Genomic DNA, 27,294 nt, shown 5'->3' on the forward strand with positions numbered 1-27,294 from the left:
ATCAGAACCAAGTCTGCGTATTAAGATTTCTCCAGTGATCTAGACCGCGGAAATGAAGATCGCTGACTTGAGAAGTGGTCTGAGGATGCTCGCTGCGATATGGCAGTCCCTTGGTGCGATAGCCCGTTATCGCCTGACACCCTTGGGATTATCACACCACCCGAGAACAAATGTCGAAATCTCGACTTGGGAGTTTATAAAATCCCTTACATCTGAAGATTGAGATTCCAGACTGACTTCCTCGACATACTTGAAGTGAGTCTATAACTGCTGTTCCGGAATAAGAAGCAGATATAGCTTCCCCATCTTTCAGGATGAGAGCAACAGTCATGTTGTCTCTCAAGACTCGGGTAGCATGCCCGACAAGGATGATATGCCGCCAATATTCGAGCAGCCCCATACACTTCTTTCCGACTGCGCTGGCTCGCGCAGAGCGGGCATCAGACCTGAAAAAATACCCTCAAAGCGCTGTTTCCCAGGAGAAAAGTGAAGATCGCAAGGGAAACCGGCACTGGACTGAGGAACATGCTACGGAGAGTGAACGAGACGTAAGCACCAGGTAGCAAGCCGTGAGGGTTGAATTAACCCCTTGACTAGTTGCATTCCGACAGGGAAGCCCGAGAAGAGGCAGCGAAGAAGGAATCGAAAAGCGAGCATTCATGAACTCGATTGGGGGTTGAGTCATCGATTCTGCCTCCAAAAGCTGTGAATGTTTCTGTTCTGGACTTAGGTGACAACTCCGCTGTGGCCGATCTATGGCTCTGAACGTTCATGTCTTAACGCTGCGATGATGGCCAACAAGATCTCATGGCTGGCTTTCACTCAGATGTGTACATGTTATTGATGACTGAAGAGTCTTGGCTTGAATGCAACACACTGTGGGAGACATTGCAAGCCCCTCGCGACGCGTTTGATACTGTGCGTTCAGTGTTCTCAGCGGACTCCTTTCGTTCGTGCTCGGTGTTGTTTGGATGCGGTTGAGGGAATGTTGGCGCCCACTTGCTCTTCTGCCGAAGCTTAGGGCCGTACACATAAAAGAATACAGGCACTGGCACAAGGAGTGCGGCCACACAGCCAAGCAATGTTGCTGCATATTGTATCTTCATGTCAAGAAACATCTGTCGGTCAAAAAGAGGGCTGCAAACTGGGTTAGCATGGATTGTCGATGCCATAAATACCGTTGGAGCATACCATGCAGCCGCAAACAGCGATCTTACCATCGTGTTCCCGGCAATGGCACTAGCTGCACTGCAAACAGCCGTCAGTCAAGTTGCGCAGAGTTGCTGGCATTGTACTCACAACATCAAGTAGCCATCCACAATGTACATGATAAGTTGCATGAAGATCGAAAGAAGTCCGAAGCCGATGACAACACCAGCGATGGTCGGAACGATCCAGTGCACACTCTTATAGGCGCCAGCCCATCCAAACCAGAAGAGACCAACCGAGAACGCCACTCCGCCAACGGCGGCCAGGGGAAGTCTCCATTCAGGCACTGCTCTGTTGCTGTTCGCGTGATATCTTCTGACCCAGCCCTGATTCAGCGAGATGGATGCAGCTCCGGCGCCTACCATGCCCAGGGCCATTCCTAGAAAAGGGAGACTGGCGACGCCAGGTTGCATCCCGTGCACCCCCTCGAAGACCAGAGGAAACGCCGACAGGGTGACATACATGAGACCGTACACGAAGGAGAGGTAGAAGCCAACCAGCAATAGGATAGGCTCTGTGAAGAACATCTTGACGGGGCGAGCTAGGTTCTTTTCCACCAACTCTTTGACATCAATTTCCACTTCTTCCAACTTTGCATGTATTGCCCAATTTTTGGTGCGACGTCGTAGAAGCTCGGCCTTTGTAGTGAGGACAGTCGCTGGATACGTCTCCTCAAGGAAGAGGACAATGAGCACGGTAGTCGTCAAACCCATGATCATGGACCAATATGCGTCCCATCTCCAGTCGAGATAGCTAACCACGGTGAAAGAACCGACGATCGGTCCTACCATTGGGCCCATGAAAACGGACACCGCAAATATGGTCAATGCCAGGCCTCGCTGTTCTGCTCTATACATGTCGGAATACACGGCCGCCACAAGTACAATCGGGCTGCTGCCGAATAATCCCATGAAGAATCGACATATCATCAGGGTTTGAACATCTTTTGAGACAGCGGTAGCTGCTGCAAAGACCGAGAAGCCAAAGAGACCAAGGAGTAGAGGCAACCTGCGTCCGCGCAATTCTGACAAAGGTGCCCACATGACAGGGCCAACTCCATAACCCAGTAGATATAGAGAGCTTGAAAGTGATGCCCCTTCGACGGATATGTGGAAGTATTCTGCAATCCGATGCGTTGCAGCAGAGAGGACGGCAGAAGCGAAACTGGAGCAGAAGCAAGCAAGCGCGCCGATCGCGGCAGTCACAAATCTGCCATGGGTCAGCATCATTTCTCCCTAGAACACCTTCATGCAATTGACCTACTTCTTTTTTGCACTCCAATTCAAGGGATGCAACGGGTCCTCAGGCCCGTCGAACTCTACCACGTAGGCCTCGCGTTCGGCCGGGATGCCTGGAGGATATGGCTTGCCACCTCCGAATGAAGGAAGTGGTCTATCATCGTTGCTTTCTGAGCGTGAACCGGGAGAAGAACCGACTGTTTCGGTGTACTGCAAACGTTCTGGATACTCTCTACTGAGCTGTGTTGGATGGCGGGAAATATCGAGGTTGGGAACATGTGGGCGGGAGGAACCAGATGAGCCTGAGATCTCCAGACCGGGGGAATGTCTGCTTGTGACAGTGTCGGCTGATTCAAGGTCCAAGTTTGGAGACTCCATTGCGAGTTGATTGCGTGCTTCGAGTATGGATAATTGTTGTTTACCTGTGACATTAGCAGAAAAAGGGTACGAGGAGCCTCACGACGCAATATATGTATTTTGTAGTCTCTCATTTGACTATACTACCATCTTTCAAAGCTCACCGATGGTCATTGGCAGATCTTCTTTGCTTCGTCATTGCGCCTGAACAGTAGTAGCTTTGCGGCCGCAAAGCCCTCCGCCTTCCACTGCGTCCGAGAAAAGGCCACGCCCGTGGCAGTTCTCGAGAGCCGCTAAGGGGCGACAGGGGAGACATCCGCCAGGTTAGCATTGACTTTGGACCAATAGCTGTGTAACGAAGGAATCGTGCAAGAGTCTATAGCCCTTGCAGCAGTCGAAGACGCGATCAGTAAAACAGGAAGAAATGAGTCAGCAGGCGTGCAATTCCTCGGCCAGGCTGGAACTGCTACCAGATATGGCTGCCAGTACGTCATTAGAGCATCTTCCTTTGCGACACTATTTTCGAATCAGTGAAATACTGCCCTGGCCAGCTCAAAATATGCAGTGTAGCGGCCGTACGGCATTCTTCACTCAGTGGACCTTTGCGGAAGAGTTCACACCGAGTTGGTGTACTAGCCTCCGTATCGTCCATCCCCTTTCCACTGTCACAGGAGGCCACAGCAGGCGTTGTGATGACAAAACCGGGGTAAGAAGCAGGTGCGCAATTTGCAAGCATTTGCTGAAACCGCAGCAGTCCTGTCACCAGGCACTCAACTTCAGAACATGGATCGCTTGTCCCATTGATCGTAACCTAGCAAACATGTGCTCCGTCTCTTTCGAATGCCAGAATGCAATGCGGGTCCATTGATCCCTGTTCTATTTTAGCTGCAGCTTCCGTATGCGAGATTTCTTCCATCGATCCGAAAGCGACAAGCAGTGAGGTGGATTGGGAAGGGGAGAGGCAAAAACACTGGAAATGTGGCTCTTCAAGGTATGGTCACCGATGCCCGATCCTGGCTTGATGGTTGGAAAGCATTTGAGGCTGCGAACAGATTTTAGTCGTTGTTTCGGACGAACTGTAAAGCAAAGCAGTGCAGCAGCAAGATGACTTGCTGGCGACAGAGATACTGTACAATCTGAAAGCGCAGGAAGCAGCCATAAAAACCGTGACAACCTAACTGCGACGGGTTGAAAAGGTGACGTCACGTGGAATGGCGACCTTGAAGAACACTGCCACCAACAAAAGAGTGCTACCAGCTACCATCATATCATCACGCATTGTCTTGTCTTACTAGACACAACTCTGCATATTCCCTTTTATCATGCACGTAAAGTTGAAGTGACCTGAGTCAAGACACGAGCTTACGAAGCCTTGCTTTAGGGCCTGGCTCAGGATCGACTCGACCACCTGATCAATTGATGTATTTGCAACCCCAGTACTCGCACGCGGATCGCAGTATTTCTCTTCAAGAACAATCAACAAATAAACGAAGTTGTGCCACCAAATCATGATTTAACGCCTTGCTCGACGGCGTGGCCTCCTCACGGTATAAGTTCCGCTTCACGAGCACCGCCGCGCCTATATTCCGAACAACAACGACCAACCCCATGGATTTCCCCCCAGAAACTCCAATTGCGTTCCTTATTACCCCATACTACTATCCATTCGGCAGTTGCACGGACGGAGTATACCCATCATAACATGAAGATGCCCAAAGATGCCTATGCTTCGATCAACATGCCTCGTGTATCTCAAAATTGTGCCACTTCCTCCAAAAGGTCTCCTTAGACACTGAAACGACATGTTCATCGATTCCATATTGGCTCCGTGGAGAGACCATCCATACGTGTTTGTGTGTTGGGCGCTCGTCGTCCTTGTCGCCGGCCGAGCTCTCTTCAACAGATATGGCCGTGGCATTTCACACATTCCCGGTCCGTTACTGGCCTCATGTACTGACCTTTGGCGCGTCTTTGTGGTATGGCGCCGCCGGCCCGAACTCGAGCACATCAGACTGCATCAGATACACGGCTCTTTGGTCCGTCTGGGGCCCCGAGCCATCTCGATATCGGATCCCGCCGCGATTCAGGTCATATATGCCTTGAACTCTGGCTTTGTCAAGTCCGAGTTTTACCCTGTGCAGCAGACAATCGCAAAGGGCCGTCGCCTGTTTACCTTGTTTACCTCCACCGAGGAAGCCTTCCACGCCAAATTGAGGAGGGCCGTCTCCAATGCCTACGCTATGAGCACCTTGGTACAATTCGAACCACTCGTCGATACCACCACACTGGAGTTCCTCAATCAATTGGAGAAAAGGTTTGCCAATAAACCCGGAGCGGACGGAGTATGCGATTTCGGCAATTGGCTGCAATACTATGCCTTTGACGTGATAGGCGAGCTCACATTCTCAAAGCGCATTGGCTTTATGGACAATGGAGGTGACGTGGACCATATCATTGGCGATCTCCAATGGCTGCTGAATTACGCCGCTGTGGTGAGGAAGTATTTTGTTGATAGGCAGTTTTGCTGCTAACACATATCTTAGGTCGGCCAGCTTCCGATCCTGGATAGCCTACTTCTCAAAAATCCCATCCGCCTGACGGCTAGTAGATACAATCTGCTGAACGCCAATTCACCTGTGGCCAACTTCGCCAGAGCGCGTATTGCCAGCCGGCCGGACGTAGCGGAAGGCCGTGAAAAGATACCCGAAGCCTCCAACGGTAAACCAGGACGCCGGGACTTCTTGTCCAGGTTTTACGAGGCTCACAGAAAGGACCCCGAATTCATGACGCACGAGAGAGTTCTTGCTGTGACAGTGGCCAACATGTTTGCGGGTTCGGATACGACAGCCATAACCCTACGTGCGCTCTTTTACAATCTGTTGAGACACCCGGACGACATGAAAAGCCTCATGGCAGAGTTATGGGCACAGAAAGATCAGGGTGTGTTTCAGAACGCGGAGGGCCTAGTGGATTGGAATGATGTCCGGGAGCTCCCGTTCCTCAGCGCGGTGATCAAGGAGACATTGCGGTGTCATCCTGCAGCAGGCCTCACGCTAGAGCGCATCGTTCCTGCTGGAGGAGTGACCCTGTGTGGAGAATTCATTCCTGCTGGGACAATCGTGGGCTGCAACGCCTGGACGGTTCACCGAGATTCTCTCTTCGGAGAATGCACAGAAGAGTTCCGGCCTCAACGATGGCTGGACGCTTCGCTCGAGCAAAGACGACTGATGGAAAACTCTATCCTCTCGTTTGGGGCAGGGGCAAGGACATGCATTGGCAAGAATATCAGCTTGTTGGAGATATACAAACTGGTGCCTGCTGTTTTGATGAGATTCGAGGTGAGTTCATCGAAGGTCCCGATCGTAACGTGAGATTGTGCTGACAAGCCTCGCTCGAAGCTCGAATTGGCAGATCCATCAAAGCCTTGGAAATTGCACAATGCATGGTTCATCAAGCAGGAAGGCTTCGAGGTGAGACTCAAGACCAGAAACACAAAGGCATACCTAGCTCGCTAGGTAGATAGAAATCTGTCTTATCGGCCTTATTATATCCGTTATGACCACGTGATGCCCCAATTGACGTAAATGACTTTGTTCTTACGGAGCACCCCCGTCGTACGTCCGAGGATGAAATGCATTGAGACCCCCGAAGGGACCCCTCTCAAGGCCTCTACCAGTGATTGACCATCTCATCCCCACCTTCTCACATCATTGATTTCCATTTCCTTCTGGATGAATGTGAAGCCCATACCCTGTAAGCAACGGGTAAAATTATTTAAAGACGTCAATGACTTCCCGGCTGAGACTTGCAGCCATCTCAAAACAGCTGTTTTCAGCATCAAACTATCTGTTCGGCCCTGCAGCAACACCAACCAGAACTTTAGCAAGCATGTCTCACACTCAGTCAGCAGCATGTACGAAACCCCAATTGTCAGAGACCATACGGATACTGATCACGTTTAGGCTGCAATACCCCTGCGGTGATTAGTAAAGGCTACGTACGTTCTCCAGACCCTTCATGCCTCCGGATTGACTTATGGCATGCAGAAAGAACAAGGCGAATTCAACACGATTGATGGACTGAGGACTTGTAGGTCACCCGGAAACACTCCATGGGCAAAGCTCATATGAATCCAACCAGACACAACCGGACCATCTTCCGCTAAGCAGGGCATTCTGGTCGTCTACGACATCTTCGGCTTCTTTCCACAAACTCTTCAAGGAGCCGACATAATTGCACACGCCCACAATGAACACCAATTCCGGGTCTTCATGCCGGATTTCTTCGAGGGCAAACCTGCCGACATCTCGTGGTATCCCCCGGACAATGAGGAGAAGGGAAAGAAATTGGGCGAGTTCTTCCAAACTTCGGCGGCTCCACCAAAGACCGTCGAGAGGATCAAGAGTGTCATGAGTGAGTTGAAGTCCAGCAACCCCGGCATCCAGGACTGGGGTATTGTTGGGTACTGCTGGGGCGGGAAGGTCAGTGATATTGCTCTAAACGAGACATCGGCAAGGTTGGGTGTGGACTGATCATCTGCAGATTGTCAACCTGGTGTCCGCGTCAGGCACTCTTTTCAAGGCCGCTGCAACATGCCACCCAGCCATGATTGACCCGAACGATGCGGCCAATGTCACAATCCCAATGCTCATGATTCCATCCGGCGAGGAAGAAAAGGATGCTGTTGAAAAGTATGAGGCAAATTTGAAGGTACCCAAGAAGGTGGAATGGTACCAAGATCAGGTTCACGGCTTCATGGCTGCTAGAAGTAATCTAGAGGATGAGAAGGTCAAGGCTGCCTACGAAAAGGCCTACCAGACCTTGCTCACTTGGTTCCATAACAACATGTAGGTGACTGGCATGCTTCGGCACGCTTCTAGGGCAAAATATGATCGACAAACACTGCTACGGCAGGCTTCACTTTATGGTGACTACCAAAGGTGCAATTGAATGTCATTCTCTGCTACATTGACTTCCTGTCCCAGAGATGCCTGCCAACAGTCTCGAGTGCAGCCTCACCAGCCCTCATCTTCAGGTTCTTCGAAGTTTGCTCCAGATTCAACGCCACAAACTTCGCATTCGCTCCAGACGGGCGATGAAGCTCAGCAAATGGACAGCGTCATCAGTCCAACCATGTCTCTGGCGCGAGTCGATGCGTCTTGCGAGTTGCGGTCAATCATCGCTGCCCAGCTTATATCCAAGTCAACATCAGGTGCGTGGAGCTGGCTTTTCGGCTTTCCAGAGGAAGAATGCTCCCATTATCACAATCTTCAGCCCTGCAGCGGTCCACAGAGCCCCAGCCAGACCGAGAGAGCTGTGAGCCCATAAGCCGCCAAAAATGGCGCCTGCCAGCAACAACAGAGGTGCCGCAGCCCGTCGGTTTCTCTCCGCGTTCTGTGTGAGTCCTGCCACAAGCAGAGGGTCGGAGAAGAGGTCGCAGTAAATGCTTGTCAGGACAACACTGGTCAAGGCGTTGTACTGCAAAGCTCGACTGGTCACTGCTTGGCCACTGCTCTGGAACGCGACCAACGCAAGGGGGACAAGCACCTCCCATCGCAACTGACCGGCTTCTCCGGTATCGATCATGACAATGACGGCAGCAACGACAATCAAAACAAGTTGCATGCAGAAGGACATCAGGAGGACCCATCGCCGTTTGGGTGAAAAGTATCGGTGGAAGCGGCTGAAGCAGAAGGAACCGAAGCAGAAGAAACCGATAGATGTCAAGGATTTGATCCATCGTGTCCCTTTGGTCGGCTCGACAAGCCCGAGTCCGAGGTAGACGGTGTTTCCAGTCTGCATGCTCACGAAGGAACCCCAGATGAAGACTGCCGAGCTGTCGAGAAGACCTGTGATGATATAGGACAGCAGCAGAAGGAGATCAGCCCAACGCCTGTCAATGTCCTCTTTCATGTACTCGGTGAACGACGATGTCGACTTTGCTTTTCCTCCAAGGAGGGGTTGGTTCTCAGAGTCTGAGGCTCCTTGTGTTGAGTTGTCATGATTGGCATCCCTGCCTGCAGTTCCATAGCCGTCAGTGGCAGCCATTGTGAGAATTGACTATGGATGTGAGACTGTCGCGTGCTTCAGTAACGTGATCTTGCTACAACCGACACATATAACTGGCGCCTTGTTGCCAGGAAGAGAAAAATTGGAGGAAAGGACTTTGAAGGAAAGATGTAGTTGAAAAACAATTTGCCGGTTGTAGTATTTCTTGTTAAAGCGGAAACGAAGCGCATCATAAGTTACAGGTTGATGGCGATGGTGATATGATGGAAGTATTCCCCGACCGTTGATCCTCGACCGCTAAAACGTTCAGCCGAGTCTTCATGACGTTTCGACTCCTCGGTTGTTGGCTTTACCCTGGTCCCCTTGGGTAACATCCTCCGGAGGGTATTTAAATCTAGAGCTCATTTACCCCGGCTTTCTCAGCAAGTCTGATTTCAATCTTCGACTTCCGTGGACTATCTCACAGATGAAGCTTCTTACCTTGTCGCTCCTTGTGAGCTCTTGTTTGGCCGTCCCCATCATAGAACGGGGCCAGCAGCCCATCGCGGATCCTGAAAGCAATGGACCGTACAACCCCAAGTACAGAGATCCCTATGATCACAAGGTTGACTCCTATGGCAAGAACTGGCAACCTCTTCCCTGGCGGAATGGGGATGGTGCTACAGTACTAGGACCTCAGAACAAGGACAGGGAGAGACAGAACCCCGACCTATTTCGTCCACCAAGTACCGACCACGGAAGCATGTCCAACTTGCGCTGGAGCTTTGCCGATTCTCATACCAGAATCGAGGTAACTTCTCAACTATCTTGACCATTGAGCATTATACTGAACAGTGATAGGAAGGAGGTTGGACCCGTCAGACCACGGTGCGAGAGTTGGGTGCCTCTACGGAGATTGCTGGTGTCAATATGAGACTCGACTACGGCGTGATTCGAGAGCTGCATTGGCACAAGCAAGCCGAGTGGGCGTACGTCCTGGAAGGAAGTGTCCGCATCACTGCACTCGACACTGAAGGAGGTCAATTCATCGACGACCTTCAGAAAGGCGACTTGTGGTATTTCCCATCCGGCCATCCACACTCTCTGCAAGGACTGGCCCCCAACGGCACCGAATTCTTATTGGTTTTCGACGATGGCAACTTCAACGAAGAGTCGACCTTTTTGTTGACTGATTGGCTTGGTGCGTCCTTCCCATGAAATGTACATGGCGATAACTAACAGACTATAGCTCGCACGCCCAAGGCTGTTCTTGCCGAGAACTTTCAGGTTTCGCCAGAATTGTTCAAGACGATCCCAAAGTCTGAGAAGTACATCTTCCAGGGTACTGTCCCCGGATCGATCGACGACGAGGAACCAAAGGGCAAAAACGTCAAACAGTCGAGGTTGCAGTTCACTCACAAGATGCTAGACCAAGAGCCTCGCAATACCACTGGAGGCCTTGTTCGGATCACTGACTCGACCAACTTCCCCATCTCCAAAACGATTGCGGCGGCTCATCTAGACATTGGACCTGGTGCGATGCGCGAGATGCACTGGCATCCCAACGCTGATGAATGGTCTTTCTTCATCAAGGGCCGCGCACGTGTCACCGTCTTCGCCGCTGAGGGGACTGCCAGAACATTCGACTTCATGGCAGGCGACGTGGGGGTCATTCCTCGCAATATGGGTCATTTTATCGAAAATCTCAGTGATGATGAACCTGTCGAAGTGCTCGAAATCTTTAAGGCCGACAAGTTCCAGGACTTCTCGTTATTTCAGTGGATGGGTGAGACACCCAAGAGACTGGTTGCGGACCATATATTTGCCAACGATCCGGAAGGCGCCGAGAAATTCCTGAAAGCGGTCGAAAATCCCATTGAAGACCCCATACGGGCTGCACCAGAATAAGCACCGCATGTCAGAACTGTCTGGTGCAATCTTGCCAAGATAGTGGCTAGGCAAAGCACCTGGTGAAGAGAAAGATCCAGAACTGGGGACGATGGCAAAGAGCCGTGGTATATAGTAGTAGTGGACATTTGCTTTCCTGGCTGGCAAAACGTTTTGCCCATCGAGAGGCGGGTTCTGATGGCAGGAGCAACTCCGCATCCCCATCATTAATTTATCTTACTACCCCGTGTTCCACATCATTATATCTGTGACCGTTATCTTTGTGCTGTTTCAGAACGAATCGTCACCATCACCGTAGACGGATACACGGACCGTTTTCCAGGGTATATAGTCCCTACGGTTGTGGCCGATGCAGTGATCAGCTGCCCGGACTCCCTTGCGACGACAAGGAACTATCGGGACCTTGTGAACTGAGGCTGCGACGTATTAGAGGGGAATCAACCAGGATTATTTCAAGATCTGAAGATCTCGAAATAGTGAGAATGGAGATCGAAGCAGGTGGGGGACATCGAGAGGGTGGTCGAAGGATGTGAGGGTAGGCGAAAGATGTGAGGGTGGTCGAAGGATGTGAGGGTGGTCGAAGGATGTGAGGGTGGTCGAAGGATGTGAGGGTGGTCGAAAGATCTGAGGGTGGTCGAAGGAAGTGAGGGTGGTTAAGGGTTATGAGGGTGGTCGAGTGCCTGTGAGGGTGGTCGAGGGGGTGGTTAAGGGTTCTCCGAAGCTGAAATCGCTTATTGGTGCGTGTTGCTCGTCGCCGAAGAAATATTTAAGTTCGAAAGGTCGCGAGGATATTTCCTATGCCCATATCCTTGTGACTTTTCGAACTTGTATATTTCTTCGACTCCTTACCTCGGACGGCTAACAATATCTCTGTATGAGTTAAGTCTTATCGATAGTGGTCGAAGTAAGCCTGAGAAGGTCGAGGGTTGACTTGAACTACGGAAGATTTAGCGTCGTTCTTGAAGGCAATACGTGCCGGCGAGAGAGAGAGAGACGAGAGAATAAGCGAAAGGTAGGAGTGGTCTAGTCGAGAAGGACGGTGATGATGGTCGAAAGCCGGAAGGACGGTGGTCGAACGAAGGAGTGAAGGGGGTCGAGTTTTGATGAAGATGGTCGAGTCTTGGCGTCGAAGGTCGTCGACTCGGCGACGACGATATCGCCACCCCACGACCCTCGATGATCCTGCGCTTGAGTAGGGGCGCTCGGGGGACCCGAGAGCCTCGATCGCCGTCGTCGGTAGGGTGGTCATCGCGCGTCCTCCTCTAACCCTACCGCGAACACCTCGAGTAGACTAACTTCGATCGCCCCATCATTTTTGCCTACTGTACAATCAATGCAGACTTTTCAGTCGCGACAAGTGATTGCAGCAGCTGTCATGATCAGCGGCGCGTTCCAATCCATCAGATGAAAGGCGAATCCAACATGAAGCTGATCAACGTGGTCGCACACGTCCACCTGAACCTTCTCTTCCCCTTTTCATACATAGTATGTGTCTTCGCCAATGACTTCGGGGGAAATTCAGCTTGTGCTCGATTTCTGGAGACCTAGCTTGAGCTTGGTGTGTGGATCGCCGACGGCAACGCCCGTGCGTTTCCACAGTTGGCCAGCGTGAGCACTGATACCGTGGAAGGGAATGCCCTCGTACAGACTGAATCCCATACCAAATTTACCTCGTCCTTTGACTCATTGGTCATTTTGACTTCCAATGTCTCGAAATCCCCGAGTGACCCGGTGTAACAATCTCTCCAAGCACGTCTGGGATACATCCTTGATGACATGCGGGATGACCACCAGAGCCGCCATCTCCTCTTCAGTGCCCAACATATGGCGGAGGCATTCTCTGGAGCGGTCCGACAGTTGTGCGAGGACAGGGAAAGCCGTCGATTTGTTCACATGCCTAGCACCGCCCATCGACCCTCTGTCCAACTTCCGTGTTATTTTAAAGAGGTTTTTCTTCATTGCGGCCAAGATGGGAGTCGCTCCAGCAGCCGTCTTTGACTTCATTGCCTCTGCAATGTTGGCACCGGCCTATCATAAGCAAAGCCCCGGTGGGTGCAGAAGGATATTCTGCCGAGCTCTCCTCGTCAAGCTGAGATACTGACTGACGACAGACTTTGCTCCATCGCGTGTATTCGACGTATTCTTCTATCGAGATTTGCGTTCATGTCAAACTCCCCAACGCTAAGATAACGTTTTGCCCATTCGGGCACGGTTCCTGGACCATTTCAAGTCTCTTGGACCGCGAATTTCCGCCGTTGTGGCGCGGCAGAACCTTTTGCGGCAACAGCGGCCTCAAGGGAGGAGACTGAAATCAACCATGGACTGGTTTCTCTGCATGGCAAGGCCTTCAGAAAGGATGTTATTGTGGGCACAGCTTATGCGAGGAATGTATTCGAGACTACTACCCGCCAGATATAGGCCCATACACATACTGTGTTGGCATTTGCCAATTCTGTGGCATCGATGCTCTCGGCGTTTTCAATTGAAAACCTGTCGCGGTGGAGCCGAAAGTTGCTGCAATTGACGGTGGCGGCGTGCGTGGCGTGGTTGTTTTGGTGCTCTTAAAACGTTTACAGGCTGCGCTTGATACTGGTCACTTCATCTGGGAGTACTTCGATTCTTTCATTGGAACAAGTGCCGGTACGACAACCTGGCTTAACAAATTGGTACCGGCTTAACAAATGCTACAGGAGGGCTCATTGTCCTAGACCACGTGGTCTGCGGATCATCAATCGACACGAGCATTGAATGTTTGGCAATCATGTCTCGACGTATTTTTCCGAATAAATCGTATGGTTGCATGGCGCTCTTTCGGCGTCTACTTGATTGGCTTGCTTGGTGGTTCAGCGACAATAAGTATGACTCGGGAGTACTGGATGACGTGATACAAGACGCATTTGGTGTTCATCAACCTTTGTTTGATTCACGAAGCCAACATACTGCAGGGGTCAAAGTTGCAGTAACGGCAACCACCGTGTCAACTTCGCAACTGCGACTCTTTACCAACTACAACGGATTGGCGAGGTCCAAGCAAGGCAAGGGTGGCTGAAGTCGCTCAAATTGTTCTTATTTAACCAGAACCATTAGGGTACGCTATTTTACGGCCCCTCCAACCTTCAGCGGAGCCGTACCTATGGGAAATGTCAGTCATATGGCGAGAGCCAACCGAAACTTTGCCGACAGAATATATATATATATATATATGTGCAGGATGGAAGCCATGATGGTGATGAAAATGAGCAATGACTAGCGAGCAACATCTTGAGCTCCAGTATTACCTCGAATTTCGTACGGTAACAGAAGTGAACGTCTGTCGCTCAGAAGGGCAAACGTCTGCAGCGGACAAGCCAGCACGTCGTTTTGGCTTTGCCAGAAAACTGCTGCAACTGGGGTCATTTTGGATTCTCGAATTTCCTGAACGAGTTATCCCATTTACTGTTCCGAAAAGAAATTTTACTGTACCGAAAAGAAATTCTGCTTGGACTTTCATGACCCAAAATCAAGATTTCGGGGAAATTACGCTCTTTCGCATACAGTAGTGCGAAACGTGCACAAGAATCGTGGACATCGGTAGAGAAAGGTTCTAACGTCTCCCACGAACGACGCCATCACGCCCGTAATGAAACAACCTAATGCACATATAGGCAGGTGCAACGCTCGATTCAGTTTGAGGGATCCGAAATCAGAAGAAGGGAATCAACCGCGTCGGTCAGTCTGAGGGTATGTGGGCACATTGCTCGTGAGGAACATGATAATCTGGCCGTGCAAAGCAGTGACCATTGACGACGTTTTCTCGATGCGTGTGAACATGCGGACTATATTGCCCTCTGGCGAGCAGTGACGCACAGTCCGCCAGCTGGGAGTCTGTCCCTCGGGCCGAACATCACCAGCGTCATTGCCGAAAAAAGAGTGATGGAGAGCGCTAGCCAGTAGAGTGCAACGGCACGACCTTGCTGGTGGAGCTGCCGGACGATCCATATGACCTGCATCGCTGCTTTGATGCGAGATGATGCACAAGCATAAGACCTCGTCTCGGCTTCGGGCCTTGCTTTGCCGCCCATGATGTGGTGAAGAAAGGGTCTGTACCTGGACGCATATTGAGGACAGAATCGCGCTGCTGGCAATGTGGAGCATCACGGTCCAGGCTTGTCACGTTATTGCGAAGAAGGATCGTTCGGTGAGAAGATCCTTTAGTGACCATCTGTATATCTCATACTCCCCAGTTTGAAAGACTCAAGCAGGAGGGCCTGATCAGCTTCAATTACCTCGGTGTCCTGGAGAACGGTATCCCGCTCTGCGCCACTTGTCACGACAATTTCGACGATATCAACGCCCCTGGCTTCACCTTCTTCTCCTTCAACCTGCGGTTTTTCATCGAATTTGAAGAGTTGGATTTTCGGAGGCGTGCGCGAGAGGCAAGAATGGGGCGCCATGGCCCCTGGAGAATGTGCCCTGACGCGCAAGCATACAAGAACCATCAAATCAGCCGCGCAGAGGTGGACAATGACGCCGACGGGTGGTTGTATCAACGATAAATGCTGCATGACTATCCTTCCACCATCCATGGATGCAATCAGGACACGGTTCTTCCGCTCAAGTCGTGGTCCGGAGCACCGGTGACGGCGTTGCGCCGGACTTTTCAGATGTACGGTGATCCTTTGTCCAGCGCGATTCCTGGCGATCAACGACGCCCGTTAAGAGAACTACAGGATCTGGACATGCGCCCGCCAGTTCAGTCAGAAGCGGCTGTCGAAGACAGTGAGGCGGACATAGAAGCTGAAGGCGAAGCAATTGAAACAGACGGCTCATCCCGTAGTCGGTCTTTCAATGTCAACTCAGGAGATGGCACCACCAACGCCTTGACGGCTTATCATGAAGAGGGACCGTCAGGAAGTCGACCACAGGACGATAGTCCGAATAACAGCTCTAGCGCTCTGACGGCACATTTTGTTGATAGCCACAGAAAAGCTCTCAGCTCATTGTTCACTATGTCTGGTAACTCCTCGTCACCACGAGCTCGCAAACGACGTCGCACGTCAAGCGAGTACGCCAGCCACATCTCTCTCTCTCTGGGCGATCTTTCTGTCAGACAGAATCTCCAGGTTTACCCTTGGAACCAACCTGGAAATGGGCTCCGTATTCCAGCATTTTGAACAAGGCAACTTGGTTACCGGCAATGATGGGGTGGTTGTACTGAGGATCACTGTCCACCTTTGACCGCGCCACGGGAGAAGTGCCTTTCCCCAAATCCATACCCGTACAGAAGAACTTCCCTTCGCCAGTGATTGCGATAGGGGAAATGTTTCGATCATCTTTCGCCTTTTCAAAAATATTCGTCAACCGCAAAATCATGTCCGTGGTAAGGGCAATGCGGTATTTTGACCTGCGACGACGCTTCCACCGGTACCCCTTTGAAAAGCAGCGCCCCGGCATTCTGCAGCCGTCGTTGCGTGCGGCAGAAGCGGATGAGGGCTGTCTTTTCTGGTGCAAACGCCGCGCCGCTGCTGGTCTCCCATGCCTCTGCGTGAGGACGACTTCCGCCTGTAGTCTCTCATCCTCAACGTTCGCCCGCGCACTCGGTCCCACGACCCAGGCGTTGTAGTCGTCGACGAACGCGATTGCCCCTCGGGTTCTGTTGATGGGCGTCTGAATCAGACTCGCGTTGAAGAAGAGGAAGAGAATATGTGATAACGGTTGAGCCCTGAGGAAGCCCTGCTTAGGGCAGGTCGACCACGTCCGAGGTCTCACCATTGACCATCATACATGCTTGTCGATTCGAACAGAACGACTCCACCTATCGTACCGCAACCTCGTGTACCTGGCGGCATCTCAGACGATGGAGCAAGACATTCCGATCTACCCCGTTGTACGCCCCTTTGACGTCGAAATGGACCAGACTGAGCACCTTTCCGTCACGCCATGCGTCGTAGATCTTCTCTTGCAGTAGCGTGAGTGCTTGTACGGCCGAGTGACCTTTGCGAGCGCCAAACTGCTTCTTCGGAAGGAGAGAGCACGTCTCGGTCAGGTAGGATAGTCTCTCCGCCACCACGGAGTCCAGTGCCTTTGCCAGCGTCGGCAACAACGAGATCGGTCGGTAGGCCTTGTCGTTCGTGTAGTCGGGCTTGTCCGGCTTGCGGAGTGGTATGATTTTGGCCAGTCTCCATGCTCGGGGGATTATCCCTGTCCTCAATGATGCGTCGAACAGGAGCAAGATCTATCACCCCAGGATCGGCCACAGCTCCTTCCAAACAGCCGCGGGGATGTCGTCGAGGCCAGAGGCTTTGTGTGGTTGCGCTCCGAACACAGCATTCTTTATCTCGTGCATGGTCATTTCTTCCCAGTGGAGTTGGATGTTGTCCCTGGGGGCAGATCTTGCTGGCTCGTTGCATTGATGCGGCTGTCGGAAAACTCTGCCTGAAGAAGCTTGCCAATTTTCTGACTATCTTCCACCATTCGGTCCCCGACGGTGAGTCCAGCAATGCCATGAAAGCCACCTGCCCCGTCTGGCCGGGGGTACTTGGCAGCCTTCCAGATATTGTCGTTTTGCAGGAATTCGTTCCACTGGCACTTCTTTTGTCGTTTCACCGTGTCGTGGAAACGCTTTTTGGCATCTTTGGCCAGATGCGCTAGCTCTCCATCATTGGCGCCAGCCCGTCGTACGCCTCGATACCGGTTCCGCGCTTGGGTGTAATCCGTCTGAGTCTCGTAAGATCGAGAATCCTCCACCGCTTTGCGTATGGTGAGGGTTTCGACGTGAGCACATGCTGATCGAGAACTCTTTGCACCATCTGACTGAGGCGGGCCGACTGCTCCTCCACTCGTCGCCCCCTATGCTGTCGGGGAGATTCCCCATCTCTTTTGCCCAGGCGGATTGAACTCGTTCCCAATCCGCACCTTTTGAATACTTTTCGAGGTCGATGACATGGCTAGGGCACGTTGACCGCACAGGTGGTGCTGTTGGCAATGTAGTCCGACCCATGCTCCGTATCGTGGGGTTTGCAGATCAGCCGATCCTCGGCCAGAGCACCCCTCCTCCTGAAGATAAGGTCGATTGTGCTGTTCCCGTTCGAGCTCTCGTAGGTGATCATGCCGCGTGGTAAGAGCAGGTGCAGGTCGAGGTCGTCCATCAAGTCGAGGATCTCCTGTGCCTCCCCTTGTCAAGCCGAAGTGCCTATCTTGTCGCCGCCCCACAGTTGGTCATGTTGGTTGAAGTCGCCGGCCATGATGAGCTCGAGTCCAGCCCCGCGCTCTCTGATGGTCTGCCTGACCAGATGCGTCGCGATTCTAAGTGCTTCCAGATCCTCTGGTGGTACATACACCGCGATCGCCAGAAATGAACGGTGGGCGGTCGTGAATTGTATTGCAATCATGTCTGGCGATGCGACAGACACGTTCCGTGCTCCCAGGTCGGAGTTAACATAATTGGTGATCTGAACCGGGAAACGACCCCTCCGTGGCCGTCTTGGTAGGCAGGAATTGTGCCCACTTGGCGTGATTTGAGGGCGTAGCAAATCACTCTACCGTCGTCCCGGGTAAAGCATGCTGGTTCCGTGATCATAAGTAGTCCATGGTCTTGCAGTCCTGCGTCATTCATCAGGCTATGTTGCACAGATGGTCGTTTCCCCAGGTTCCGCTTGAAGTACCTTGAACGTCTTACCATGACGTCCGATAGGATTGAACCAGCGGAGCTGCTCCATGTATCGTGGACACGCTCGATCTGTGGCCGGGTGTGGCCCTTGACAGGCAGCGCATCGCGAACTGTTGGCTGTGCACTCTTGTGCTGTGTGTCCGGCCTGTGCGCGTTTGCCGCACACCACATCGGTCGATTTGCACCGGGCTTCTTGGTGGCCGTAGTGGTGGCACTTGAGATACCTCGTCGGGACTTGTCGTCTCTCGTAGGATGTGTGTATGCCATTCCCCTCCAACGTCCATCACCCCTCTCGCCAACAAGGCCTCCGCCTCATGCTGGCGGGTGAAGAACATGACCACCAATCCCTACGTCTTGTCGGAGGCCCTGCTCAGCCAGCGGATTCGTTCAATCTGCACTCTATTTTCCTGTGCCACTGCCTTCGTCGCTTCTTTGGACACGGTGACCGTCCCGTCCGGGCTGAGGGTGGCGCGGTGAACTCGGTCGACCTTGACCGGGAATCGCTGTTCTCCGAGCATGCGGGCCTGATCGAACGGCGCCTCCTGGAACCATTTGGATATGTTGTCGCGCCGTCTTGGCCACCTCTTCCGTCGCGAACATGAGCTTAACCTGATCCTCGCCTCCAACCCGCCTCTGCATCCCTGTGCAGACCACGTCTTTAGTCGATTCATGCTTCTTCAAGGACTCATTGACCTTGTCTTTCAACTACACAAAGTCCAACACACGCTCGCTGGTACGGCTAAGGTCCACCATGATAGCGGACTGTGATAGGTTCGACGGTTGAGAAGCTGAACTGCTAGGGTTGACTGAGCTTGTAGGGAGCGATGGTCGCGACACTGCTGCGGTGGGTGAGGACTTGCTTACTGTCCATGTGCCTGCGACTACTTGGGCCTAGCTTTGTGTCATCTTGACTTGTTCATTCGCGCTATCCTTGGTCAGCTTCATCATGCTTTGGTTCTGCGTTTCTAATGCGCTAATCTGATCTGAATTTTCTAGACCTATTTTCAAAAGGTCCTCGATCTTACTTTCGTACTTCTGTATCAGCTCTCGGTAGCCTTGCATCGTTCGAGCCATGATCCTTATCTAGACTTCCAGCTGGCGTACTCTATCCACAAGCTGCGCGTCTGCCGGCGTGGGCCTATCAATTCGCTCCTCGATCAACCCTATCCTCGTTTCATTTTACTGTGTTAGTCGCAAGATAGCTTCACGTTACTGGCCTGTGTCCTCCGCGAGTTGCAAGATCTGAGCTATGGCAGCCGTAAGTTCTTCTATTCCCGGCTGGGTCTTCGCCGTCTTTGGCGGACGACCGCGTTTGCTTTTCGTTCCTTGTGGGTTTCCGTCTCTTCGCCATTGTCCTCCATGACTAAGTCATCGCCTTCGTCGATATTTAGGATACGTTCAGTCGGTCTTCTTGCTCGTAATGATCGTCGTTGGGTCTGCGGAGTTGACGAGTCGAACGCCATCGGACGCGTTGGCGTGGTCGGGTCCGCATTGAATACGGTTGCAGTGATTTCAAAAGTATCTTGGAGGTGTAAATGGTGACCTGGGCCCTCCTGGCCAGCCGTGACAACTTCTACTATTGCCTTCCGTGTTCTCCGAGGTTTGCAAATGATGGTAGGTACTTCAATTGTTCGCCTCTAAGCCCAAGTGAACGTTTCGAATATTATAGGATGTAGCAATCACCTGACAACTCCAGCGCTTCGTGCGAGGGGGAAGGTTTTACTTTTCTTGGCGGACTTCGGAACCGCCTTTAGCAAACCTAGCCCCCGCAGCTCTCCTGCACCACTGCAAATTGTGCAAAACACGCTTCGCAGCCGTCGATTGCGGCATGACCAATGCGCAGCCATGCAGTCAGCGTCGCAATCGCTTAACTTGGTCGAAATCCGCAGCCGAAGTCCTCCCACCCCCGTTAGCGCTCAGTTCTCTACCCTGCATCGAGTTGTGTTCCACCATCCTGCCTACGTATCCACGCATCTCCTCGAGCTGACCGCATTCGATGGTTCGGAATCTCGTCGCGGAATTCACCAACAAACAGCGCTGCTGGTTTGCGGCATCATTGTGGGCAATACCTGGGACGAGTGGTTCACCGAAACCCGAAACGGTCCATGGCTGGAGCTGGACGTAGACGCCTTGATGACTGGGACAGAGTATTTCTTTCACGTTGCTAGGCCAGCCGGAAAAGATGGTGGAACACAATCGGCGTATCGATACCCGGTCACAGCCTCTTTCGATAACTGGCTATTCCCCCACTACAACCCGCCTCATGGCTGGATCTTTCAGGACGACAGTGCGTCTGCAATTCATGCGGTTCCCTCAGTTTCGAATCTCTCCCAGGCGATCAGAGACCGCGACATCCGTTGTATTCTTAGTGGATACCAAGATGGCTTAGAGACAGCCTATCTTTGCCCCCGCAGCGAAAACAAGTGGTCTACACGTTAAGAGATGAAGAGGTATAATATTAATCGGTCACCTACTGGCATGCTGGTCGATGACATAGCAAATGCACTGTCTTTGAGGTTAGATATCCATCGCGCATTCGACAAGAGGAGTTTCATATTGACGCGGAAGCGAGGATCCTGGGTGCCACATTTTTGCAAGGCATATTCGACCTGGGCCCGGCGCATCACAATGCCGAATTTAACATCCCAACGGGCGTGCATGCCGCCTTCCTGCTCACGAGGATCGCTTGGGCCATCTTCCCAAACATCCAAACGTTCTTGGCAAGGGGGGGGGAGATGAGATCGGTCAGACTTGATAGCTCCTCAGGCAGGACTGAGGTGTAAGAGCTGGGTGGGGACGAGCTACGGAAGCTTATCGACCCTTCGAACCGAAGCAAGGGTAGCAGTCCGCCAAAGAGGCCACGAGAGGAGGATGATGGCGAAGTCGACACAACAGCCGTGTCCAAGGGGCCTCGACTGGATCTCGATTGCCAAACGTCGATATCTAGGCCCCCAGCTGCGACACCCGAATCTCTCCAGGCAGAGACGTTGGCGACCAGCTCCGGGCCGAGACGATGCGCATTGTGCCATGTCCTGCTGTAGAGTCTTATTTTGATGTACAAAAGCCCGAATCAACCCCGTCGATAACATGGTCCCAATGACTGCTATAGCTTCTCAACTTAAGAGTCACGCTCGACTTACCCGGTTGAGCAAATGAACAAATCTTGGTGACAAAAATTCAAAAGATACTATCAAATGCTTCACGGTCTAGATTTCAAAGCAGACTCGCTCGGATTGGGGCAATCGTCCACAGTTTGATCGGTCCTTTTTTTTTTCAAGCGATTCACCGTCGATTATTTGCCGCATTAGTGTTAGGTGGTCCAAGTAAAGATAAGCCTAGTGACCAATTCCTAGTCGTGCTTTCAGCGCACAGAATCCGGAAAACATGGTTAGAAGAGCCGAATTCCTAGTATACGTGCGTAAGGACATCGCATGCAGAACGAGCTCGAAACCATGGGGAACCGGGGATGCTTGTGCTACTCGCCAGCACAAATGCGAGAATAGTGGGGAAGCAGCTGTTGATAGTGCGAGTGACTGCAGACGACGACCATTGAAAACGTGGTCCAGTTATTAGCCACCGAGGTAAGGTTTAGCTCGGGTATCGAACAAGCCCCGGACCCCATGACACGGGGGGGTTTTTGCAGAAAGTGACCCTTCAAGTCTCCTATGCCACTTTAGTCGAACTCACATCGTAAATAGAAGGTGTGCGCGAATACCCGTATCGCCACATCTTCTCCCGCCTCATTTAATTCTGGAGCGTCGTCTCGGTGCGAAGTCTATCGTGTCCGACGGAAACTACACCGTTGATATCACGAAGCAGAACATTATGACTATACGTGCCGTGCTCAAAGGAGGATCATCTATCTGGCGTCCCACATAGCTCGGTAAACGATACACATACTTGTGGCCCCGCTCAACGATGCCCAGCTTCGATAACGCCCTCATTCTAACCTCGACCTCGACTACCATCATCCATCATCGCTTTTGAGAAACTCGTCTACCACCGGTGTCTCCAAGAGGTTAGTCACGACATTTTACAGCAATATGACTCAATCATTGCTTGATAAAGTCGCCATTGTGACCGGCAGCTCTCGAGGCCTCGGACAGGGAATAGCTTTAGAGCTTGCGCATCGAGGAGCCAACCTGGTCATCACGTACAACTCCGGCAGCGAAGACGCAGACCGTGTGGCCAGCGATATCGAGAAACTAGGAAGACAGGCTATCGTCGTTAAAGGCCGAGGCACTGACCGAAATGCTCCGGCCGAGATTGTCGCCGCTGCGGTGAAAAAGTTTGGCAAGATCGACATCATCGTCAACAACGCGGGGGCCGGAGACGACGCTCTCTTGACGGATCTGACCCACGAGCTGTGGGACAAGATCTTGGACACAAACTTAAGGATGCCGACCTTCCTCCTCAAGGAAGCGTTGCCTCACCTGGGCCAGGCTCCAAGGATCGTCAACATCTCAAGTGTGGCAGCGCGAGTTGGATCCGCATACATGACCGCATACGCAGCATCTAAGGCGGCCCTGGAGGGTGCGACTCGAGTATGGGCAAGTGAGCTTGGACATAAGTACAACGCCACCGTGAACTGTGTCAATCCGGGGCCCATCGCCACGGACATGTGGCTTCGCGATACCGACCCCGAGGTTCTGGCTCTTTGGGACGAAAAGCAGAAGGAGACGCCTGCCGCACCTAGGATCGCCCAGGTCGATGATATTGCCCAAATCGTGGCTTTTCTTTGTGAAGAGCAAAGTCGCTGGTCTACAGGAAGCGTTGTAAACGCTAATGGAGGCATGCTATTCGTTTGAACATACAGGTCAGGACGGCCGATTTGAGGGACATAACAGGACTACCCAATATGGTGCCTGTACATTCATATATGCTATCTGCACGATCCCTCGTGATCAGCCTCTTTCTCTCATTGCCTGTCTGCCCCGGGTGATTCCAACAGATGCACGATGCAACGGATCAAGTACTTTTGGGCAAGATCGCAGCGTAAAGAGTCATTTCCAATACCGCTCCATCAGCCAGTCCAGATACTGCCACCCCGGTCCACGCGGGCCTGTTCGTTCCGAGATACTTTGCTCTGACTGGCATGAACAAGGCCAAGAATGTGTCATCAAACGATGGACAGTAGGTCGTCATGTTATAGACAGACTTCCAACCATCCTCAACGCCTACAGCTTGAAGGGCTTTCTCTGCGTTGGAAAAGGCGAGGATGATTTGCTTCTGTGGATCTTGTTCCAAGCTGCCATCCCCTTTGAACCCGCACTGACCCGAGGTAACAACAGTAGCCACATTGGCAGGGATCACAATCGCCTGAGAAATCTGATAGTCTTCGCTGACTTGTTGCAAGTCATGAGGGTTGAAGCATCGGATGCCATGCCGACTGATATGTGTGGCTTTCACGTTTGTGATCCGGAAAACGTGTCGCGTCTGCTCGTATGCAGGTCAACTCGAGGCAGGACTCGTTTTCAGCAGCACGAAACGTCAGCTATGAAACTCGGTTAAGGAGGTCACTCTGTTGCGCTCCTAAAGTCACACACAGCGCCAATCTGTAAGGACAGGTCACCGATGATCCAGACGAATATTGCAGCACTCCGAGGCGCTTTAGTCTCTCCAAACTTGTGGCGCTCGCATCTACAGATCGTCGTCTCATTCCCGCAGACACAGTGGAGCCAAATACCTTGCGAAAGGAGGCACGTTCGCTCCTGCCTGCCTAAGGAATTCGGGTCGTGCACAAGATACTCTGAGGCACGAACCACCATCTCTTTTCGTGCATCAATGTGCCTTTCGTGCAAGAAACTTGCCCGGTCGCACGGAAGCATCAGGAGACTTTGGACAAGAAGATTGCCCGTCTCGGGTCGATGTTGATTGGAGGTACTCGCCGCGTTGTTCGCCAGTGCTTGCTTCTTTAGGCGATGACGTGGACTTGCCTTGCCGATACGGGGAACATAACCCTGCTTCATGTTACCGCATCTGAAATGTATGCTTCACCAGTCCGCTTCAAGGTGACTAAGCGATACCACACCTTATGGCACAGGATCAGTCAAGCTGTGGCTGGCGCAGCCCAATCTTATGTATTGACAGAATACCATTTATTCCGCAAATTTCTGACCTCAACATCTACTTTTCCTTCTTTCACCTCATTCACCGACGGTTCTTCAGCAGCTAATAATTCCGCCGGGCAGTACGCAAGAGGTGCAGCATCGTCCTCAGGCCTTCGACCTCGAACACACTACAATCATGGAAACGACGACGAAAGCCGATGGTTCTGTACCAGTCTATGACGATGCGTTGTCAGCAGATGAAGTGCAGCTCAGAGCGCAAGGACACGTTGGCGAGCTGCCTCGCCAGTTCAGTACCTTCGCAACTGTTGCGTTTGCATTCACTCTGACCAACTCGTGGACCGGATGGTCTGGTACCTTTGGGACACCACTGATTGCCGGCGGTGGCCCAGCAGTTTTCTTTGGTCTAGTGGTATCGGCCGTCGCCTGTACCTTCATCACGCTTGGTCTCGCGGAACTGGCTTCGGCCTTCCCCAGTACTGGTGGCCAGTATCAGTGCGTATATCACTCGCGTCTCCTTCGACGGGGTCTCTCCTTCGACGGGGTCTCTCATTCCTCTGTTAGAGACTCTAGACAGAGGCACCAAGCTAATTGGCTTCACAGCTTCGCCTTTATGGTCTCGTCTCCAAAATATCGCACAGTAGTGGCCTTCTACGCAGGCTGGCTCAGTGTCTTTGCTTGGACCATGACGGCCGCGTCCGTTCCCATCATCGTGGGACAATTCATCCAAAACTTGGCGCAGTTGTACCACCCGGATTATGTCGCTGCACGGTGGCAGACCTGGCTCATCTACACCGTTTTGACCATCTTGTTCTGCGCCGTGGTCATTCTTCTGCCCAAGTTAATTCCAAAACTTGAGATGGGATTTTTCGTCCTGACACTTCTCGGTTTTGTGATATCCTTCATCACCATCCTCGCAACAAGTCATCCCAAGCAGTCTGCCAAGACGGTATTCGTTGATTACACAAATCTGACAGGGTGGGCAGACGGCACCGCCTTCATGCTGGGTGTGGGTACTTCCATGTATGCGTTCTTAGCCACTGACGGCGCAACTCACGTAAGCCACGCTCTCTTCCATATCCTGCTCCGTGCAACACAGATACAGTCATACTGACACCATCGCATTCTCTAGCTAGCCGAAGAGATGCCGAATCCTGGCAAAGGGGTCCCTCGAGCTATGTGGCTGACTATGATTATTGGTTGCTTCACAGCAACATGTTGGACCTTCGCTTTCATGTTCGCCTCGACAGACCTGGATGCCGCAGCTTCTTCAGTGGTACCTATCTTGACCGTTTATCTGCAAGCTTTTCGGTCTAGGGGAGTGGCCACGTTCTTCTTATCTTGGCTGGCAATTATCTACAGTACCTCGGGGGTAACCTGCTTCGTCACTGCGGGTCGATTGACTTGGGCCTTTGCACGAGATGGCGGTCTCCCGTTCAGCAAGACATTCGCATACACCCACCCTATCTTACAAGTTCCCGCCAACGCCACCATCCTAGTTGGAATATTCACAATTCTTTACGGACTCATTTATATAGGATCAACGACTGCCTTCAACAGTTTCATCTCAATGGCCATTTTGGGCCTCAACATCACCTACGCAATACCACAAGGTATCGTCCTGTTGCGTGGCCGATCCAAAGTGCTTCCTGCTCGCCAATTCGATCTCGGACCTATCTTTGGTCCTTTTTGCAATGCCTTCTCGGTTCTCTGGGTCTTGCTATATAGCGTACTCTTTTGTTTCCCAATCATTTTGCCGGCGACCGTGGACAACATGAATTATCTCAGCGTGGTGCTTGCCGGAGTTCTAGTCATTATCCTAGCCATGTGGTATGGAGGGAAAAGGAAGACATTCACTGGACCGGTTATTTCCATCGAAGGTCTGGAAATGTTGAGCGCCGCAAATCTCGGCGCCAATCGAACAGGTTACCGAGATGATACTGCAATGGCGACGAAGGAGGTTGCGCCAAACACGTCTGTTCCTGCCGCCGCGGAGTAAGGATGTGTGGACTGGAGGCAAGTAGGGGTACATGGGCAAAATTACCACATCTCAGACATAAATTATCAACATTGTTCCTGTAGACGCGCTGCATGTCATGAAGCGGGTACTTGAGTAGGGATGGGGCTTTGTCTGTCTGACATATTGACAGACAAAACCTCGTCATTCTGTCGACAGATAAAACCTCGTTCTTTGTCAGATCTTGTCAGGACTCTTAGTGTTAGGTAAGTTATAGGGGCGCAAAGCGCCCCAACCAGAAAGTTTAGGCTTAGTAATAGACCGCGCGAAGCGCCCGACGGATAAATTTAGGCGTATCCTTGGGCCCTGGGAGATTAGTCTTGGTAATTACATAAGCGGACAGTATCGACAGACAAAACCTCGAAAACGGCGCCAAGTGACAGACAAATACCCCCCTTGACAGACAAAAAAGTATTTGTCAGACAAACCCACATCCCTATGTTGAGCCAATTATTGTGCGGTTGAGCCCAAAAACCAGATCCGTTTTCCCATGCCCAGTTCATCATATCATGTCCAAAGCTCCGAGAGCTACATTGTGGATTACCAACCCGCATTCTGCGAGGACTACAAGTTCTGCCGTTAGCATCGATTAGGAACAGCGGATGCTGATTCGTATCTCTGAACTTGACTTTAGCCAAGTAAAAAGTTCCAGCCAGCTCGGCCTATCAATTGGGAAAGTGGTTCAGGGTTTCGAACACCCTTGTCGACCGAAGGCCGTGGTCAGTACAAGCTCAAATTAGCGAATGGATTGGAGTTCGCCAATGCCTTCTCTTTATGGAAGTGGGTCTTGCTTCGGATGTAGTCTTCAATGTTTCGGCGATGTCGTTCGAAGGTCCTGGCTGATACAAGTCCGTGCCACAC

The 27,294-nt window shown here is 51.9% G+C and overlaps 11 protein-coding genes across 11 annotated transcripts; 7 read left to right on the forward strand and 4 right to left on the reverse strand.

The window, feature by feature from the left end:
• Nucleotides 1–106: 106 nt before the first annotated feature.
• Nucleotides 107–741, forward strand: EDD37DRAFT_188702 (uncharacterized protein). The gene is made up of 3 exons (XM_062810063.1): nucleotides 107–255; nucleotides 314–548; nucleotides 598–741. Exons 2-3 carry the CDS (start codon nucleotides 315–317, stop codon nucleotides 661–663), a joined length of 300 nt encoding a protein of 99 aa, XP_062666066.1. The 5' UTR covers nucleotides 107–255; nucleotide 314; the 3' UTR covers nucleotides 664–741.
• Nucleotides 742–837: 96 nt separating this feature from the next.
• Nucleotides 838–2,825, reverse strand: EDD37DRAFT_659985 (putative MFS multidrug transporter; the record flags this gene model as incomplete). The annotated part of the gene is made up of 5 exons (XM_062819074.1): nucleotides 838–876; nucleotides 918–1,137; nucleotides 1,192–1,248; nucleotides 1,300–2,418; nucleotides 2,473–2,825. The coding sequence occupies 5 exons, from the start codon at nucleotides 2,823–2,825 to the stop codon at nucleotides 838–840; spliced, it is 1,788 nt and encodes a 595-aa protein (XP_062666067.1).
• Nucleotides 2,826–4,461: 1,636 nt separating this feature from the next.
• Nucleotides 4,462–6,345, forward strand: EDD37DRAFT_188842 (cytochrome P450 oxidoreductase). Its single transcript, XM_062810065.1, has 3 exons — nucleotides 4,462–5,296; nucleotides 5,348–6,142; nucleotides 6,203–6,345. Exons 1-3 carry the CDS (start codon nucleotides 4,607–4,609, stop codon nucleotides 6,317–6,319), a joined length of 1,602 nt encoding a protein of 533 aa, XP_062666068.1. The 5' UTR covers nucleotides 4,462–4,606; the 3' UTR covers nucleotides 6,320–6,345.
• A 347-nt stretch (nucleotides 6,346–6,692) lies between these two features.
• Nucleotides 6,693–7,655, forward strand: EDD37DRAFT_654289 (carboxymethylenebutenolidase; the record flags this gene model as incomplete). Its single annotated transcript, XM_062818666.1, has 5 exons — nucleotides 6,693–6,717; nucleotides 6,767–6,801; nucleotides 6,851–6,893; nucleotides 6,945–7,285; nucleotides 7,347–7,655. The coding sequence occupies 5 exons, from the start codon at nucleotides 6,693–6,695 to the stop codon at nucleotides 7,653–7,655; spliced, it is 753 nt and encodes a 250-aa protein (XP_062666069.1).
• Nucleotides 7,656–8,012: 357 nt separating this feature from the next.
• EDD37DRAFT_654290 (uncharacterized protein) lies at nucleotides 8,013–8,852 on the reverse strand (the record flags this gene model as incomplete). The annotated part of the gene is made up of 1 exon (XM_062818667.1): nucleotides 8,013–8,852. The coding sequence occupies one exon, from the start codon at nucleotides 8,850–8,852 to the stop codon at nucleotides 8,013–8,015; it is 840 nt and encodes a 279-aa protein (XP_062666070.1).
• Nucleotides 8,853–9,063: 211 nt separating this feature from the next.
• On the forward strand, nucleotides 9,064–10,894 carry EDD37DRAFT_188918 (oxalate decarboxylase). The gene is made up of 3 exons (XM_062810066.1): nucleotides 9,064–9,603; nucleotides 9,654–9,993; nucleotides 10,042–10,894. Exons 1-3 carry the CDS (start codon nucleotides 9,280–9,282, stop codon nucleotides 10,698–10,700), a joined length of 1,323 nt encoding a protein of 440 aa, XP_062666071.1. The 5' UTR covers nucleotides 9,064–9,279; the 3' UTR covers nucleotides 10,701–10,894.
• Nucleotides 10,895–15,309: 4,415 nt separating this feature from the next.
• EDD37DRAFT_188996 (uncharacterized protein) lies at nucleotides 15,310–16,531 on the reverse strand. Its single transcript, XM_062810067.1, has one exon. It carries the CDS (start codon nucleotides 16,449–16,451, stop codon nucleotides 15,786–15,788), a length of 666 nt encoding a protein of 221 aa, XP_062666072.1. The 5' UTR covers nucleotides 16,452–16,531; the 3' UTR covers nucleotides 15,310–15,785.
• Nucleotides 16,532–19,855: 3,324 nt separating this feature from the next.
• Nucleotides 19,856–20,968, forward strand: EDD37DRAFT_189074 (uncharacterized protein). The gene has a single exon (XM_062810069.1). It carries the CDS (start codon nucleotides 20,194–20,196, stop codon nucleotides 20,785–20,787), a length of 594 nt encoding a protein of 197 aa, XP_062666073.1. The 5' UTR covers nucleotides 19,856–20,193; the 3' UTR covers nucleotides 20,788–20,968.
• A 1,341-nt stretch (nucleotides 20,969–22,309) lies between these two features.
• Nucleotides 22,310–23,510, forward strand: EDD37DRAFT_189162 (putative gluconate 5-dehydrogenase). Its single transcript, XM_062810070.1, has one exon. The coding sequence runs from the start codon at nucleotides 22,392–22,394 to the stop codon at nucleotides 23,154–23,156; it is 765 nt and encodes a 254-aa protein (XP_062666074.1). The 5' UTR covers nucleotides 22,310–22,391; the 3' UTR covers nucleotides 23,157–23,510.
• EDD37DRAFT_570001 (Endoribonuclease L-PSP/chorismate mutase-like protein) lies at nucleotides 23,317–23,742 on the reverse strand (the record flags this gene model as incomplete). The annotated part of the gene is made up of 1 exon (XM_062814254.1): nucleotides 23,317–23,742. A coding segment is annotated over one exon (426 nt), but the record flags the coding sequence as incomplete, so codon positions are not given.
• A 720-nt stretch (nucleotides 23,743–24,462) lies between these two features.
• Nucleotides 24,463–26,603, forward strand: EDD37DRAFT_189164 (amino acid/polyamine transporter I). The gene is made up of 3 exons (XM_062810071.1): nucleotides 24,463–24,911; nucleotides 25,020–25,473; nucleotides 25,549–26,603. The coding sequence occupies exons 1-3, from the start codon at nucleotides 24,595–24,597 to the stop codon at nucleotides 26,413–26,415; spliced, it is 1,638 nt and encodes a 545-aa protein (XP_062666076.1). The 5' UTR covers nucleotides 24,463–24,594; the 3' UTR covers nucleotides 26,416–26,603.
• The last annotated feature ends 691 nt before the right edge of the window (nucleotides 26,604–27,294 follow it).

The sequence above is a fragment of the Exophiala viscosa genome (genome assembly GCF_022695815.1).
Source record: "Exophiala viscosa unplaced genomic scaffold EDD37scaffold_14, whole genome shotgun sequence".
NCBI lineage: Eukaryota > Fungi > Ascomycota > Eurotiomycetes > Chaetothyriales > Herpotrichiellaceae > Exophiala > Exophiala viscosa.

What these genes read in the sequence shown, in the direction of transcription:
- EDD37DRAFT_188702 (XM_062810063.1), top strand. Translation starts at nt 315, where the DNA reads ATGAGAGCAACAGTCATGTTGTCTCTCAAGACTCGGGTAGCATGCCCG. An exon ending in CTACGGAGAGTGAACGAGAC is followed by an intron (nt 549 to 597) that starts GTAAGCACCAGG and finishes CCCCTTGACTAG; the next exon opens with TTGCATTCCGACAGGGAAGC.
- EDD37DRAFT_188842 (XM_062810065.1), top strand. Translation starts at nt 4,607, where the DNA reads ATGTTCATCGATTCCATATTGGCTCCGTGGAGAGACCATCCATACGTG. An exon ending in TGCTGAATTACGCCGCTGTG is followed by an intron (nt 5,297 to 5,347) that starts GTGAGGAAGTAT and finishes CACATATCTTAG; the next exon opens with GTCGGCCAGCTTCCGATCCT. An exon ending in CTGTTTTGATGAGATTCGAG is followed by an intron (nt 6,143 to 6,202) that starts GTGAGTTCATCG and finishes CCTCGCTCGAAG; the next exon opens with CTCGAATTGGCAGATCCATC.
- EDD37DRAFT_188918 (XM_062810066.1), top strand. Translation starts at nt 9,280, where the DNA reads ATGAAGCTTCTTACCTTGTCGCTCCTTGTGAGCTCTTGTTTGGCCGTC. An exon ending in ATTCTCATACCAGAATCGAG is followed by an intron (nt 9,604 to 9,653) that starts GTAACTTCTCAA and finishes GAACAGTGATAG; the next exon opens with GAAGGAGGTTGGACCCGTCA. An exon ending in TTTGTTGACTGATTGGCTTG is followed by an intron (nt 9,994 to 10,041) that starts GTGCGTCCTTCC and finishes AACAGACTATAG; the next exon opens with CTCGCACGCCCAAGGCTGTT.
- EDD37DRAFT_188996 (XM_062810067.1), bottom strand. Translation starts at nt 16,451, where the DNA reads ATGGTGAGACCTCGGACGTGGTCGACCTGCCCTAAGCAGGGCTTCCTC.
- EDD37DRAFT_189074 (XM_062810069.1), top strand. Translation starts at nt 20,194, where the DNA reads ATGCAGTCAGCGTCGCAATCGCTTAACTTGGTCGAAATCCGCAGCCGA.
- EDD37DRAFT_189162 (XM_062810070.1), top strand. Translation starts at nt 22,392, where the DNA reads ATGACTCAATCATTGCTTGATAAAGTCGCCATTGTGACCGGCAGCTCT.
- EDD37DRAFT_189164 (XM_062810071.1), top strand. Translation starts at nt 24,595, where the DNA reads ATGGAAACGACGACGAAAGCCGATGGTTCTGTACCAGTCTATGACGAT. An exon ending in AGTACTGGTGGCCAGTATCA is followed by an intron (nt 24,912 to 25,019) that starts GTGCGTATATCA and finishes TTGGCTTCACAG; the next exon opens with CTTCGCCTTTATGGTCTCGT. An exon ending in CCACTGACGGCGCAACTCAC is followed by an intron (nt 25,474 to 25,548) that starts GTAAGCCACGCT and finishes CGCATTCTCTAG; the next exon opens with CTAGCCGAAGAGATGCCGAA.